This window comes from Gopherus flavomarginatus, chromosome 1 (assembly GCF_025201925.1).
Source record: "Gopherus flavomarginatus isolate rGopFla2 chromosome 1, rGopFla2.mat.asm, whole genome shotgun sequence".
Lineage (NCBI taxonomy): Eukaryota > Metazoa > Chordata > Testudines > Testudinidae > Gopherus > Gopherus flavomarginatus.
In genome coordinates, this window is record NC_066617.1 from 77,713,656 (window position 1) to 77,730,188 (window position 16,533).

The 16,533-nt window shown below is 43.6% G+C and overlaps 1 protein-coding gene across 1 annotated transcript in view; it reads left to right on the forward strand.

The window, feature by feature from the left end:
- Window positions 1-16,533, forward strand: part of PTPRQ (protein tyrosine phosphatase receptor type Q) — a 155,741-nt gene that overhangs the window by 22,797 nt on the left and 116,411 nt on the right. The window contains exons 8-13 of the mRNA XM_050935707.1: window positions 5,448-5,594; window positions 8,767-8,939; window positions 10,515-10,732; window positions 12,467-12,639; window positions 12,757-12,936; window positions 14,209-14,316. Of these exons, the coding sequence (XP_050791664.1) occupies window positions 5,448-5,594; window positions 8,767-8,939; window positions 10,515-10,732; window positions 12,467-12,639; window positions 12,757-12,936; window positions 14,209-14,316 (999 nt within the window). The remainder of the gene's footprint in view (window positions 1-5,447; window positions 5,595-8,766; window positions 8,940-10,514; window positions 10,733-12,466; window positions 12,640-12,756; window positions 12,937-14,208; window positions 14,317-16,533) is intronic.

The window sequence follows — 16,533 nt, forward strand, 5'->3', positions numbered from 1 at the left end:
AAGAGTGTCGGAGGGTGCTTTGTAGGTTGCTTACAAAGTCCAGAATGTTAGTTCCTGGAGAAGGCGTAAACCCCTCCCATTGCTGCTTCACCAACTGTAATGGCCCCTTAACCTCGTGACCATACACAAGTTCAAATGGTGAAAACCCTAAACTGGGATGTGGTACAGCCCTGTAGGCAAACAGCAACTGCTGCAACACTAGGTCCCAATTATTGGAGAATTCGTTGATGAATTTTCGTATCATGGCCCCCAAAGTTCCATTGAACCTTTCCACCAGGCCATTGGTTTGATGGTGGTACGGGGTGGCAACCAAGTGATTCACCCCATGAGTTTCCCACAGTTTTTCCATGGTCCCTGCCAGGAAATTAGACCCTGAATCTGTAAGGATGTCAGAGGGCCAACCTACCCTGGCAAAGATGTCTGTTAGGGCCAGGCACACAGTGTTAGCCCTGGTGTTGCCTACAGCGACTGTTTCTGGCCATCGGGTAGCAAAGTCCACTAAAGTCAGTACGTACTGCTTTCCTCTGGGCGTCTTTTTTGGGAAAGGGCCCAGAATATCCACAGCTACTCGCTGAAATGGGACCTCAATTATGGGGAGTGGCTGGAGAGGGGCCTTGACCTGGTCTTGAGGCTTTCCCACTCTTTGGCATACCTCACAAGACCGGACATACTTGGCAACGTCCTTGCCCATCCCCTCCCAGTGGAAGAACTTCCCCAACCGGTCCTTGGTTCTGTTCACCCCAGCATGGCCACTGGGATGATCATGGGCTAAGCTTAAGAGCTTCCCCCGGTACTTAGTTGGAACCACCAACTGTTTTTGCGGCTGCCATTCTTCCCGGTATCCACCAGAAAGAATTTCCTTGTATAAAAGTCCTTGGTCTATAACAAACCGGGATCGATTAGAAGAGCTGAGAGGCGGTGGGGTGCTCCGTGCCGCCGCCCAAGCTTTCTGAAGGCTGTTATCCGCTTCCTGCTCAGCCTGGAACTGTTCCCTTGAGGCTGGGGTCATCAGTTCTTCCTCAGACTGTGGACTTGGTCCCTCTGGAAGCGATGTAGGTGATGGGTTTGTTTTCGTTGCTGGTGAACCGCTCTCCGCTGGTGCACCTGAGGGTATTTCAGGCTCTGGCTGAGCCTTTTGGGTATGGCTGTCTTTGGCTTCTGCCAGTTCTGGCTCGCTGGCGCCCTCTGGCGTTGAGTTTGAAGATGTGGTTGCACTTGCTGGTGCTGGTTGCTGTTCCAGTTCCGGGCCTGGGACTGGAGATGCTGTGGCTGTTTCAGTGGTAGGCATGGAATCTGGGTCCACTACCTCTGTCTGGGTCTCTGGTAACACAGACGGGGCGTCTGTGGACGGCTCAGGAACAGGAATGGGTCTGGAAGCTTGCCTGGTTTGGCTACGTGTAACCATTCCCACTCTCTTGGCCCGCCTCACCTGGTTGGCCAAGTCTTCCCCCAGTAGCATGGGGATAGGATAATTGTCATAGACTGCAAAAGTCCACATTCCTGACCAGCCTTTGTACTGGACAGGCAGTTCAGCTGTAGGCAAGTCTACAGCTTGTGACATGAAGGGGTAAATTGTAACTTTGGCCTTTGGGTTGATGAATTTGGGGTCAACGAAGGATTGGTGGATAGCTGACACTTGTGCCCCCGTGTCTCTCCACGCAGTAACCTTCTTTCCGCCCACTCTCAAATTTTCCCTTCGCTCCAAGGGTATTTGAGAGGCATCCGGGCCTAGGGATCTTTGGTGTGATGGTGGTGTAATGAATTGCACTCGCATGGTGTTTTTTGGACAGTTGGCCTTGATATGTCCCAGTTCATTACACTTAAAGCATCTTCCATCTGATGGGTCACTGGGCCGAGGTGAGTTACTGGAGACTGGTGAGGTTGAAGGGTAGGGTATCTGTGGCTTTACTTGGGTGGTATGTGGGGTCTTTGGCTGTCCTCGGTTGTAGGGTTTATGGTCTGTGTGCCCCCTGGGGTAATCGTTCCCCTTGACAGTAGCTTTCTTGCTTTCTGCCAGTTCCATCCATTTGGCTCCAATCTCCCCCGCCTCAGCGAGATCTTTGGGTTTTCCATCTTGTATGTACCGTGTGATGTCTTCAGGAACACCATCCAAGAACTGCTCCATTTGTATGAGGAGGTGCAGTTCTTCCAAGGTTTGAATGTTGTTTCCTGTTATCCAGGCCTCATAGTTTTTTGCAATGTAGTAGGCGTGTTTGGGAAATGACACCTCTGGTTTCCACTTTTGGGTTCTGAAGCGCCGACGGGCATGATCTGGGGTTATCCCCATCCTGTATCTGGCCTTGGTTTGAAAAAGTTTATAGTCATTCATTTGCTGCTTAGGCATTTCAGCTGCCACCTCTGCTAAAGGTCCACTGAGCTGTGACCTCAATTCTACCATGTACTGGTCTTCGGGAATGCTGTACCCAAGACAGGCTCTTTCAAAATTTTCCAAGAAGGCCTCGGTGTCATCACCTGCCTTGTAGGTGGGAAATTTCCTGTGCTGTGGAGCAATAATTGGCGCCGGGTTGTTAGGGTTGGCTGGCACATGCAGCCCAGCTTTTGCCAACTCCAGTTCATGTTTTCTCTGTTTTTCCTTCTCTTCATTCTCTTTTTGTTGTTTTTTCCATTTCTTTTTGGTGTTTTTTCCATTTCTTTTTGGTGTTTTTCCATGTCTCGGCGGTGGGCCGCCTCTTGTTCTGCTTGTTTCCTTCGGTAGGCCACCTCTTCTTCTTCTAGTTTTCTTTTGTGTGCTGCCTCTTGGGCTGCCTGTTCTCTTTGGAAGGCTGCCAGTTTGATGCTTTCTTCCTTTTCTTTCATCTCCATCTCTTTTTGTTTTATTTCCAGTTGTCGCCTGTGTTCAGCTTCTCTGAATTGTTCTTCGGCCTCAATTTTTGCCTTAGAAGTCATGATTCCTGTTTTCTTGTGTTGGGGTGCCCTCCGGTGTTTATCTTCTGAACTGCAGGTTCTCTGTTGCCTCCTGAAGTCTGCCTAGCAATAGTGCCTTTAGCTAATCTTCAATGTTAAGTAAACCTGAAAAACCACTTTATTTGCATATATATAGTGCTGGTAATGACTCTCAATGGGAGTGCTATTGTGTGACAAAAGACCCTTAACAGTCTCTTAATGGTTTCTCGCTTAACATGCAAGCCACAAACTGCCAGAGAGAGCAGAAAAAAAAAATTCTCTCTGGTTCCCTTTTAAAACCAAACTGTTTCTCTCTGCTAAAAAGCCCTTAGCAGAGAAGAGAAAAATATAATATTCCTACTGGCTTCTGGATTCTGTCTATATCCCACCACTGCTGCCACCATGTCATAACCTTAGTCCCAGATTTGGACCTTAGCGTCCAAAATATGGGGGTTAGCATGAAAACCTCCAAGCTTAGTTACCAGCTTGGACCTGGTACTTGCTGCCACCACCCAAAAAATTAGAGTGTTTTGGGGCACTCTGGTCCCTCTGAAAAACCTTCCCTGGGGACCCCAAGACCCAAATCCCTTGAGTCTCACAACAAAGGGAAATAATCCTTTTTCCCTTCCCCCCTCCAGGTGCTCCTGGAGAGATACACAGACACAAGCTCTGTGAAACTACACAGAGTGACTCCCCCTCTCCGTTCCCAATCCTGGAAACCAAAAGCACTTTCCTATTCCCCCAGAGGGAATGCAAAATCAGGCTAGCAAATCCAACACACAGATCTCCCCTGATTTTTTCCTCCCACCAATTCCCTGGTGAGTACAGACTCAATTTCCCTGAAGTAAAGAAAAAACTCCAACAGGTCTTAAAAGAAAGCTTTATATAAAAAGAAAGAAAAATACATACAAATGGTCTCTCTGTATTAAGATGATACAATACAGGGTCAATTGCTTAAAAGAAATATTGAATAAACAGCCTTATTCAAAAAGAATACAAATCAAAGCACTCCAGCACTTATATTCATGCAAATACCAAAGAAAAGAAACCATATAACTTACTATCTGATCTCTTTGTCCTTACACTTAGAAACAGAAGACTAGAAAGTAGAAACTGCTTCTCCAAAGCTCAGAGAAAGCAGGCAGACAGACAAAAGACTCAGACACAAACTTCCCTCCACCCAGAGTTGAAAAAATCCGGTTTTCTGATTGGTCCTCTGGTCAGGTGCTTCAGGTGAAAGAGACATTAACCCTTAGCTATCTGTTTATGACAAGAGCCATAAGTGGTCAATAGCCCAGAGAATCCTGGCTAGGGAAGACAGCAAGCAAACACAGGCTCTTTGGCCTAAGGTGGGCAGGCTGCCAACCCAGAGGTGGCATCAGCAGCAGGGAGTAGGGGGACCCAGGTCCACCCTACTTCACCAGGTCCCAGCCTAGGGCCCTGACAGTGGTGGAGGACTCCACTACTGGGTCAGTGGAGATCCCACTGAAACACGCTGACCTGGACTCTGGCAACACAACTGGACTAATGTTTGGTGTCCTTGGGCTACTTACTACTACCCCTCCTGGTATACCTCCGTCTCCTGGGGTTTCTCCATCTTGGGGTACACGGCCAGCGGCAGTCCCAGTAGCTCCTCCAGGTACTGGTCAGTCTGTACTTCCGACACCTCCTTTGGACCCTCAATGCTGTAGAGCTCTATCATGGGGGAAGAAGTGTCCAGGGCTGCCGGGGTGGGGGGCAAGTGGGGCAATTTGCCCCGGGCCCCACAGGGGCCCCACGAGCCCTGACCCGGCGGTGGTCCGGGTGTTCGGCAGCATTTTGGCGTCAGGGGGCCCTTCAGTGCTGCTGAAGACGCGGAGCGACTGAAGGGCCCCCCACCGCCAAAATGCCTCCAAAGACCCAGGCCGCCGCCAGGTGAGTACAAGCGCTGCAGCTCCCCCGCTTTGTCCCAGGCTCCCTGAATCCTCTGGATGGCCCTAGAAATGTCTGCTTCCTTCTCCAGCTTTCGCAGAACTGAGCTCTAGGGCCTGCATTTTAAACTTCCAGTCCGACCCCTCCGCTTCTAGTGGGGTACATCGCTTGCCTGTCTCTGCCCACCAGAGGGTGGTTCGTGGCTTCTTCTCATTAGTCTCAGAGGGAGGCCACAAACCCTCACTACAGTGGTGTATATAGTTATATTAGAAGATAATCAATTTGACATAATTATAATTTTAAGACTAATTTTTAGAGCCCCTCCCCAGTGAACATTGTTGGAGAGATTAATTGTAGAAGAGAAATCGAATGGAAAATTTCTTTCCCTTTAGACTGGTTAAGAGGATCTGCTCGTATTGCAATGATATATAAGTATTTTACCAGGAGCATGCAATATTACTTGTAATAAGTCATAGTTATCATAAACTAATGGTAATTTCATTATTGTTAATAACTTTATTATTGGTTTTGTCTTTTGTCTTTCATTGTCATGGAAAATAACTATATTCAAAATGAAGAAATGTTCGATACTGTTTGTATTAAACGGAAACTGTTTTCCCGTTTCATTCTAGGTTATATTCTAGATAACAGCACAAAAGATCTCACTTTCAAATTTAGTAATCTAACACCATTTGCAATCTATGATGTGTATGTTGCTGCTGAGACAAGTGCCGGGATGGGGCCTAAATCTAATTTAACAGTTTTCACTCCTCCAGAAGGTAGGTAGGGTTATAGAAGTAAAATAGACAAAGCTAATTGTCCTGCTACATATGGTGACTGGTTTTAATTCTCCCTTCAAAGCCATTTCTGTAAATTGTGTATGAAAAATAGATGTGTTTCTAGTTGACTTCCTCTTTCAGATAGTATATTTTACGCAAGAAATCACAAATCAAAGAAAGGGAATACACAGAAAAGTTTTGTATGTTTAGCAAGCACATAAAATATTAAAAACACACTGTGACCACATTCATTTGATTTCAGAAGCCTTCAAAGATTATGAGACTAATATGTTTTTTGAATGAAAAAAAAAAAGATATTACATCTGGGCTGGGTAATTCAGTTAAGGAACAACTCCATTGTTCGGCCAGTAGATGGCAGTAAATAGTAGGGTAAGAACATATTTCTGTAATTACATCAAATGTCACTCCACATGTACAGTTAATTATCTTTATAGTGATCTTTTTCATGTAGAGCTCTTTGAAAAAATACTGTTTTGAGAGTAGCTTGTGCTAACCTTGAAAAAGAAGAATGTGATCTATGTGCATCATAATTGCACTACTTTCAACAAAATTAATTGTTTCTTTGTAAGGAGATGATTAACCCTTTAGTTAAAACACTGTGTTTTAAAGAAAACCCCAAGAATACCTTTATATTTATTATGGTGAAATATCTCAGTATATAAAAGATTTGAAAATAGAACAGATGAAATGCTGCTCATGATAAGTACAGGAGACATCTAGTCAAACTCAGCAGGTGTGATAAGGCACATGTGCATTCTTCCCCCATCACCTTCCTTTTCCATCTTCCATCTTTCCCTTTCCCTGTGTCCCCTCCTGCCCATTTTTCTCTGTTCAGCCCTGTTCAATCTTTGTTCCTAATTAAAACAAAACTAACAGACTTGTGAATTCCTTTCCTTAAATACTGCCTGCAGTGCCAACACCAATTTTCATGATGCTCTGACACTTTCAGATCTGCCTCCTGTGATTAGTGTTCCTCTTCAAAATACAGTTCTAGCTTCCTTTCTCAGTTATAAAATGATATGGATTGGATGAGTCCTTTAGTGGGTTAGTTAGTCTCGAGTTACCCAAACTGTGGCCTGTGAATTACTAGTGAGCCACAAAACTCTTTCTTGTGTTCTGCGGAGTTTTGTATAGTTACATGTTGCTGATTCTCCCTCTCATTCCTAGTGGAGAGAATCAGAACAGGTTGTATGTGGGGAGGGCGGAGAGGAGAAGGGAAGGAGAGAAAATGTAAAACACAAGTAGTCAGTTGAATTAAGGGGTTTTTTATTCAAAAAGGACAAAATCTTTATCACACTAAACACAGCTAAAGATCATGAATAATTTCCAGTAGGAAATTGCTGTAGATGCCACAGTAATGTTATGTGACTGTGAATGGGAGGAGAGAGAGCTCATATCACAATTTCTCTGTTAAGATGCGGTTCACACTTATTACACAGTTTGATACCATGTTCTCTGTCCTCTGGTCTGGTCACTGGTCCTCATTGACTAATGGAGTAGTTGATTCCGAGTCTCAGTTCTTTCAAACTTTTATTGAAGTTTGAGACATTTGCTGGAAAGTAGTGCCTACAGGCCCCAGCCATGATCAGGTCTCTGTTGTGCTAGGTGCTGTACAAACACATAGTAATAGATAATCCATGTCCCAGAGAGCTTTCGGTTTTAGATTCCTATCCACCTGCTTCATGCTTAGCTTTGTATACTATAAGGAATCCCATTGATTTCAATGTGACTACTAGGTTCAGGACCTAAATACACAAGACAAAGGGTAGGAGGGGAAACAGTAAGAAGAAGTGAAGTGACTTGCCCAAGTTCATACAGCAGGTCAGTGGCAGAGTCTAGAATAGAATTCAGATGTCCTGACTTCCAGACCAGTGTTTTCCTCCTGGACTGCACTCTCGCTCTGACTCATATTCTTTTATTTTATTTATGTGTTAGATTTATTTTACTTAGTTGCTTCTGGGAACACTAGCAGGTGATTATAGTATTCCAATATTCAAATTTTGGTTTAAAAGCAGTGGGTTATTCTAACTTCTTTTCAGCAAGTAGTGAGTGTTATACCCGTCAAATTTGAACACTGGTTTAAGTGGTATTCATATTCATGCTAGGCAACATAAATATTCTCAAGTGTATCATAATATGACAGACTGATAATTTTGGTCCTAACCCTACAAACCATCGCTCATGTGAGTAGTCCCATTTGTAGTTAAAGGACTACTCATATGAATCAGGATTAGCAGTTCTTTTATCTATGTTACTTTAGGATGAATGATTTTATGCCTCAAATTCTATGAGAGCCATTCTGTAGAATGTTAAGACACTGATGTGTGATGTTCATTATTTTGCATGTAAAGAGTCAAAAAGTTCTAGAATTTAAGGCCAGAAGGGACCACCAGATCATCTAGTGTGACCTCCTGTATATCACAAGCCACCCACACCACTCAGCATCCACACACTAAACCCAACAACTGAAATTAGACTGAAGTATTACAGCCCACAGGAGACTAGACTGTTATGTGTCACAGGCAGAGAATACGAGGGACTGAGGTACCCCAGTGCCAAAGGCACCTGCAATGGCAGGGAAAGGACTAAATGATATATATATACATCCACTGTAAGATCATTATTAATACTAAAAGGCTAAATGGAAATAAAACTCATAAAAATGTGATACACAAAATGGGACCATCATCAGTTATAATTTTCCAAATACTTTTTCATTTCATGCATGTATATATGTTTAATTTATTCACACCTAAGTTTGTATAAGTTTGTTCAAACTGATGTAGATCAGCATAGATCCATTGACTTCCCAATGCAAATGACTTGAATTGGAATTGAGATATACTGATTTACACCAGATGAGGATCTGGCCTTGTTAATACAGTCCTATTAAGATACTGCATATCATATAACTATCTGCATGTTCTTAGATTATGATTTAACCTGTGAGATGAAATTTTCTTGATGTAACTTGTTGATTGCACTGGAACAACTTAGTTCATAAACAGTTAAAATCTCAATAGATGCTTAGATTGCCTTTGTTCAGTGTGCTGAAAAAGTTTACAGTAACATTTAGAAATCAATTGGCAGTGTTCAATTAAATTCAGTATTGGAGATAACATTTAATTTAAGGGTTTTTTGTTTGTTTTAGTTCCAAGTGCTGTATCTGACTTACAACTAGCAGAAGTAGAAGCCACTCTCATAAGAATTGCATGGAGGAAACCAGAACAACCAAATGGAGTCATTACCCAATATAGGGTTAAAGTGTTAGCTCAGGACACAGGAGTCACTGTGGAAAACACAATTCTCACAGCGAAAGTTAAGGTATTTTGGTTTTTATTTGGTTTTTATTTGGCTATTCCGTTTTGGTTACCTTACTCATGAGATAGTTGGTGTGGTTTTATTTTAAATTACAAAGTTAGTTACTGTTGATTAATTTTCAGTCTTTTCACGCTGTCCCTTATTTCCTATTCTATTTTTAATTGAGAGTTAAAGTTTCTAGTTTCACCTCACTTAGAGTATATCCACACTGCAATAAAAAGCTAGATTTTTATTTTAAAAATTTGAGGGAATGTTCAATCAGCTATCGAGCTGGTCAGAATTTGTTTTTATTTTTGAAAAAAAATCCACATAATTTCCAATAAATTTTAACCCAAAATCACAATTTTTTTACTGGCCTTTCAACAAGTTCTGTTATTAAGTGACTTGCACAAAGTCACATGGGAAGTCTGCAACAGACCCTTGAATTGAATCTAGATCTCCTGAATATTACTTCGTACTTGATCCTGTGCCATTGACCCAATTAACTTTCCCTCCTCCTCATTTCTTATCCTTCTGCAGTCAGTTTGTTCCTCTTTTTTCTCCATGCCCAACAGGCAGAGCATTGAGAATGCAGGATAGACAGTCCTCCTCTTCTCAATTTTAGTGCCACAGTTACCCCCTACAGTCCTGGGCAGGAGTATTCTTAGTGCAGATGAAATCTGTGGAGAATTTAACTGCCAAACTCTAACAAGTCCACTAAGCAGGAAGATATTCAAAAGGCTTTTCACTTGACCAGATTTGGGTGAATTTTCCTAGGTATATCAAAAGGCACATTCAAAGTAACACCTCTGCTAAGTTTCAAGACTTTGCTCCAAAGCAGGGGGACACTAGAACTTCTTAATGAAATGGTTGTAAGAATGTTGTTAACATGAGCAAAACAGCATGTTTTCCTTTAATCCTGTTTTCAGAAGGTAATAAACTGTTTTAGCTGAAACTTGAAAAAACAAAATCAGCCTGAGTCAGATCCCAGCATTGAAGATTTCAGCTCAGATAGTTAAAGTTTATCAAAGTTATATGCAATTGAAAATAAGGTTTTATAACGAGAAGTGTCAGGCAATCTTAATTGTAGTTGTTGATACCAGCTCTACAGGGCCAGCTCCAGGCCACAGCGCGCCAAGCGCGTGCTTGGGGCGGCATGCCGCGGGGGGCGCTCTGCTACTTGCCAGGAGGGCGGCAGGTGGCTGCGGTGGACCTCCCGCAGGTGTCCCTGTGGAGGGTCCGCTGGTCCCGTGGCTCCGGTGGGGTATCCGCAGGCACGCCTGCGGGAGGTCCACCGGAGCCACGGGACCAGCGGACCCTCCACAGGGACTCCTGCGGGAGGTCCACCGGAGCCGCGGGGGCGCGGCGAGTGGCAGAGCGCCCCCTGTGGCGTGCTGCCGTGCTTGGGGCGGCAAAATGGCTGGAGCCGGCCCTGCAGCTCTACCTATAATTTATATTAATCTAATCTCTCTAGTGTATATATACATACTATTATATACTATGTATATGTTTGTGTGTGTGTGTGAGAGAGAGAGAGAAAAATGAGTTAATGGTAAGTGTCATATTTGGTTTGTGATGTATTTGTTATTGTTTTTTTAGCATTCGATGGATTCTGTGGATCCAGACATGTTAAATGAAAATATCCAATCTACTTTCACTTGGGATACAGTAGAAACAGCCACTGGATTATATGAAGGTTCAGCTGAGATATTTCCCATGATACAAACAGTTTCTTCAGTAACATTTACTAGTCTGTCTAGTGATAACTTGCCCACCATAAATGGAGCAGCAGAACTACATTCAGTTTCTGGTAAAATGTTAAGATATTTTTATACCTACCTCATTGTTCAAAAGGTCCCTGTCACTGTCACAAATATGATCTTTAGCACAGAGTTCAACCAAATTATTAATGGGTCATTTTCTGGAGTCAAAATTTTTACTACCAAATAACCTTCTGAAGCAACTGTGAATGCCACACAGGCAGGAACTAGCCCCTTATCACCCAGCTGACCTTCTTCCCAGTGAAAGTAGCACACTAGAGCCATCAGCCAAGCTGCATAGACAATCAGTTATTACAGTTGCCAAAGCAGGTGTGATTGCAGGGGATTAACATATCTCCAAGCCTTTCACAGACCTTGATTTCCCTGAGCCTTTTGACTAATAGCTTTTCAAATGTCACTAAGGTAAATAGGTCAAAAAGTTACAACTCTGCTCTATGGGGTGGCAAACAGGTGGAGATGACCCCCCATGTCATGGTGATGTCATTAGTGTATACACTTGTTCTGCGTTATCAATGGAACATTGTTTCTTTACTAAGTATGGATATTTATGGCCCATTAAACAAGACTTAGTTGACAGATACAGGCTTAAAATACCTCTCCAAATTTTTACAATGAGAGCTTTTAACAGCAGTCAGAGGGCTAAATTCTGATTTTATTTATGCTCCATTAAAGTCCTTGCATCTGGTTTGCAGTGTTTTTTAGCGGTGTTGTCACAGGATATGAGAGAGACAAGGTGGATGAGGTAGTATCTTTTATTGGACCAACATCTGTTGGCAAGAGAGACAAGCTTTCAAGCTTACACAGAGCCCTTCTTCAGGTCTGCATCTGGTGTAAAACAGTATTCAGATATAAGTAACTTATTTTGTCTTGAAAATATTTGTCAGTTAGATGCAGACAGATTTTCAAAAAGTGGCCACTGATTTTGGATGCTTCCATTTTTGGATACTCAGCTCAAGAACCCTTGGCCTAATTTTCAGATAGGCTGTCTCTACCCCTTCATGTGCATGTTCAGAATGCTGTAGGGTAAAGACACCTCTATGGGGCACTAATTTTGACTAGCACAGTCAGCTGGCTACTGAGTTTAGCCTATACCCCTGATATCCTGAATATTCTCCTGATTCAACCCTGGCCTTTTAGCTTTGTTTCATAGTATTGGCCCTGCTCATTCCCTCCAACCAAAACACCCACATGAAGGGATCTCCTTGAGGAGACCTAGGAATAGATGCTCTTGAGATTAATCACATCATTTAGCTGGCGAGAAGGAAGAGGAAATTCCTCACTCTCTGTGGAGAAGAAAGCAAGGCCCACTCTCTAGTTTAGTAGATTCCTGTGGGTCCTGGGAGGCTGGGGTCATCTACACAGAGGCTTTGTGCTTCCGTATCAGCATTTTCCCCCCCCCTCCTCCCCAAACTCCTTGGGGCCACAGACCCCAAGATCCACAGACTATAGGGGAGACAATCTGCATTCCCTGTCCTCCATTATCTTGCTGAATGTTTAGCTTAGTCCACTGAGTGTCCACCCAATCCCAAAGCCTGGACTTTGGACTGTGTGGAGAGGCCTCTACAGGGTCTAGAGAGTAGGGATGGATGTAAAAACATGGGGAGATCTGTGTACAGAGTGTCCTCTCCATGTAAGTTATAGGCCATGATGTAGCCTATTATTTATATATTCTAATTGCCATGAAAGTGAGGTGGGAATGCCTACAGTAAAATATTACATCTTCGTCTTAAACTTTTGAAAAATAAGTTAATTTTACAAACGTATAACAAGGCTTTTTTCCCTTTTAACCACAGATAACCAGTATGTCATCATTTCATCTGAACAGCTGTCATATACAATAAAAGAACTTATACCTTTCACAGAATATACAATCAGTGTATCTGCTTTCACCATTATTGGAGAAGGGCCTCCAGCTGTTCTCACTGTTAGCACACATGAACAAGGTAACATTGTATAACTTCGAAATAATTTCATGTAAGGGATTCCTCCTTCCACCCTAGTTTTTGTCATAATTTAATCTTTCCTTCACCCACGTTAACTCTTTTGTTTTTTTCCTTAAGTTCCAAGCTCAGTGCAAAATATTTATTATAAAAATATTAGTTCATCATCTGTTTTGCTGTATTGGGATCCTCCAGCAAATCCTAATGGAAAAATCACTCATTATACAATTTATGCAATGGAACTGGACACGAAGAGAGCATTTCACATGACAACTACAAACAATAGCTTCCTTATAACAGGTATGAGATAGCTTTAGCATGAGGGGGTGAACTAGATAACCTGTTGAGGTCCCTTCCAGCCTTACATTTCCCTGATTCATAAAAATAGTTGCAACTGTGTTATGCAAAATTTACCAAACTAACTATTTAGAAATGTAGGTAGTCCAGATCATTCCTCCCCAATCTTCATGTGGAAGGGAAGCATTTCTGCAACACTGTCCCCTCTCCCCTTGCAGAAGGTGGGGAAGGGACGATGAGGCTGGAGGAGAGGAGTGGGCAGGCTGGGGAAGAAGACCTATTGTGCCCACCTCTGGGTCCATGGAAGTTACCTGAGAAAGGTTAGAGGTTTTTAAGGTCAGGCTTGACAAAGCCCTGGCTGGGATGGTTTAGTTGGGATTTGGTCCTGCTTTGAGCAGGGGGTTGGACTAGACCTTCTGAGGTCCCTTCCAACCCTGATATTCTATGATTCTATGAATAAACGCTAGGTCCAGGGGCTGGCATGGCTAGAGAGCTCCCTGGCAATATGGCTCCAATGGAGTTGCTCTGCTTATAAACTGAGGAGGAGGATGGGGGCCAGAGCTGGTGCAGGGGCAGAGAGGGCTTCTGCATCAATGGCCCACGCTTCTTGTGGATCCAGAGGAATCTGCCAATTTTGGGGAGTGGCTTTTATATAGAGGGCAAAACCCACTATCCTGGCTCCTTCGGGATGGTAGTTAGTAATTTATGCAAGGGATTTCTAGTGGGAATTTTCTCATAGAACATCCCCTTCTTGGCTTTTCACATGGGAGGGGGTTAGTTTGGCTCAGTGTTTCTGTGCTGCTAGTTCTTTTTACGACTTTCACTTTTACACAGTATGTGTTAGAAATTTATCATCTTTTCTACTTTTAAAAAAATACCTTTTTGTATATTAATTGAAGAAAAGGCATCCCATTGTGGGTTTTCAGACATCTGTTTGTACTAACCAAAGTACTAAAATAAATATACGTGCTCACACACATACTGGATTCCACATTGTTAAAGCTATATACAGAGACGGAGCTAATCAATTTCTATTGAAGTCAATGGGAGTGATTAGTTGAAGCCTCAACATAAATTTTATTTTAGATAGTGGGTTTTAGAATATCTCAGTGGCTCTATGGGCGATTAGTTGTTTTTTAAGTTACATAAATTCTTATATAGCTATGAAAACTATTTGAACACTGCCCATTTTTATACTTAATATGTGAACTAAAAGGAAAAGAGGATGTTGAAGAAGAATCACAGGCTAGGATTTTTTTTTCTTGCTCTTCCTAGGTCTGAAAAAATACACAAATTATAAAATGAGAGTAGCAGCTTCCACCGCAGTGGGAGAAAGTGCTCTGTCTGAAGAGAACGATATTTTTGTGAGAACACCTGAAGATGGTAAGTCTCTTGTTTCAGTGATGTGCATGCACTGGGTGCATGCACAAACAAATGATAAAACATACACATTGAGATCTATTTCCAAAATTTGGAATCTTCTCAAATCCACTCAAACTAGGACTCTCCCACCACCCAGTGTTGCTCCCCTCAGCCAGATTTTCAGGCCTGGGAGGAAAGAAATAAACTTCAGCAGTACCTGAAGGTCAGCAAATTTGGGTTCTGGTGCACCAACAGGGGAGCAGCTCCAGAACCTTCACTGAAAATGCGCTGTCACCAGCTCCTTTCTAATTAACCCAGGGGTTATTAGCTTGGAAGATCCACAACTTCTGATCATGATGTGGAAGATAGATGGCTTCTGAGGCATCCAGAACCTAAACCATTAAAGGCTTTTTATCTTAAAACCAGCATTGTAAATTGCACCTAGAAACACTTTGGAAACCATCTCAGATCATGGAACCTGGGTGAATGTGCTGTCTACAAATGGAGCTTCTTTATCCATTGAAATTGATCAGTAATTTTAGCATAAGAGAAAATATTTTAGGAACCACTTGCACTGTTATATATCAGATCAAGATTCTGTAGCTCTGGGTAATACCTGAGCACAGCCCCTCTCTCCACAGCATGCTCCTCTCAAAACCCTGCCCACACAGCAGTTACTACTGTTCCAGAAGTATTAACTTCTGCTTTGGATTGGCACCCCCTTAAGAAATGAGAAGATTGTATGGACACAGGAGTCAATAGTAGCCTAGTTCCTTAGGGAGTCCTGCTGCCAGAGGGGAAGGGGAGGCCAAATGTTAGCATGGATGGGCCAGCACACCACGTAGTTTGTCTTTCTTTTCCACACAGATCCCCGAGAGGCAAAGGATTTGGATCCTACCCCTCTGCAATCTGATCTCTCCTGAGGGGAACTTTGGTTGAAAACATAGGATAGGGAAAGCTGTGACATTTCCTGGGCCCTTTCTCACACACATTTACTCTCACTCCTGTGGGTTTTACCTTAAGTGAGTAAGATATGGCTCAGAATCAGTCTTACCTATTTAATTCCATATGGAAACTGTAATAGTAATTTTGTGTCTCAAGATTGCTTTTGTGTCTCAAGAGTGCTTCACAATAATGGTGAACATAAAATGAAGTAACTTATTTGGATTTTTACCAGTGCCAGTAAAAGAGCTGCTCTTTTAAAAATACACCAAGGATATGTCTACACTTGGAGATAGGGGTGTGATACCCAGCTCAAATAAACATACTCAGACTATCTCTCATTGAGCTAGTACATTAAAAAATATTAGTGTAGTCATGGTGGCATGGGCAGCCCAGGGGCAGCACAGGCTAGCAGCCTGGAGTACATACTCATGGGGTCTGGGTGGGTTTGTACTAGTGGAGGCTAGCCTGTGCTGCCACTGCTCATGCTACTGCTAGCTTGCGTGAGTATATCTACTTGAGCTGGGAATCCCACTCCTAGCTCCAAGTGTAGATGTAGCCTAACAGACAGAGCCATCAATCACACTGATCAGATTAGAGCTGTATTGAACTGTAAAGGTATGGGACCAGGGCTCGACTCTCCTTGAGGGGCAGAGGGAAGCCACACCAGCTTGCTACACGCGGTTGGGCCAGGCAGGTCCTGGGGCAGCAAACATAAAGGTCCAAAGTTCCGGCCCCGGGTTTGGGCCGAGCTACAATACAGAGTCAAGGGGGGAGCTCAGGCCCTTTACTTCTGGGCTGAGCAACAATGCAAAGTCAATGGGGAGTTCAGGCCCTTTGCCTCAGGGCTGAGCAACAATACAGAGTCAATTGGGAGCTCAGGCCCTTTGCTTCAGGGCCGAGCAACAATATAGAGTCAATTGGGAGCTCAGGCCCCTTTGCCTCAGGGCTGAGCGACAATACAGGGGCAATGGGGGCCCCACCCTAAGGCTGGGCGGGGCACCAAATGCAGAGTCACCAAGCTCAGACCCTTTTGGTTCAGGGTGGAGCAAACAAACAATCTAGAAGCCCAGGCCCTTGGGCAGGGCGGGGCAACCAGCAGTTCAGGTGTATAAAGCCCAGGCCCTGGCTCAGGGCGGGGCAACAAGCAGTTTAGGGCTCAGGCCCTTCAGCAGGGGCCCAGCAAACAAATAGTCTTACTAGCCTCCTCAGGTCAGGGAGAGGGGGAGTCTGCCACCCTTGGGAGGGTGGCAGGGGGAACGCAGGCCCTCCCACTCCACTGCGTCCCAGCCTAGA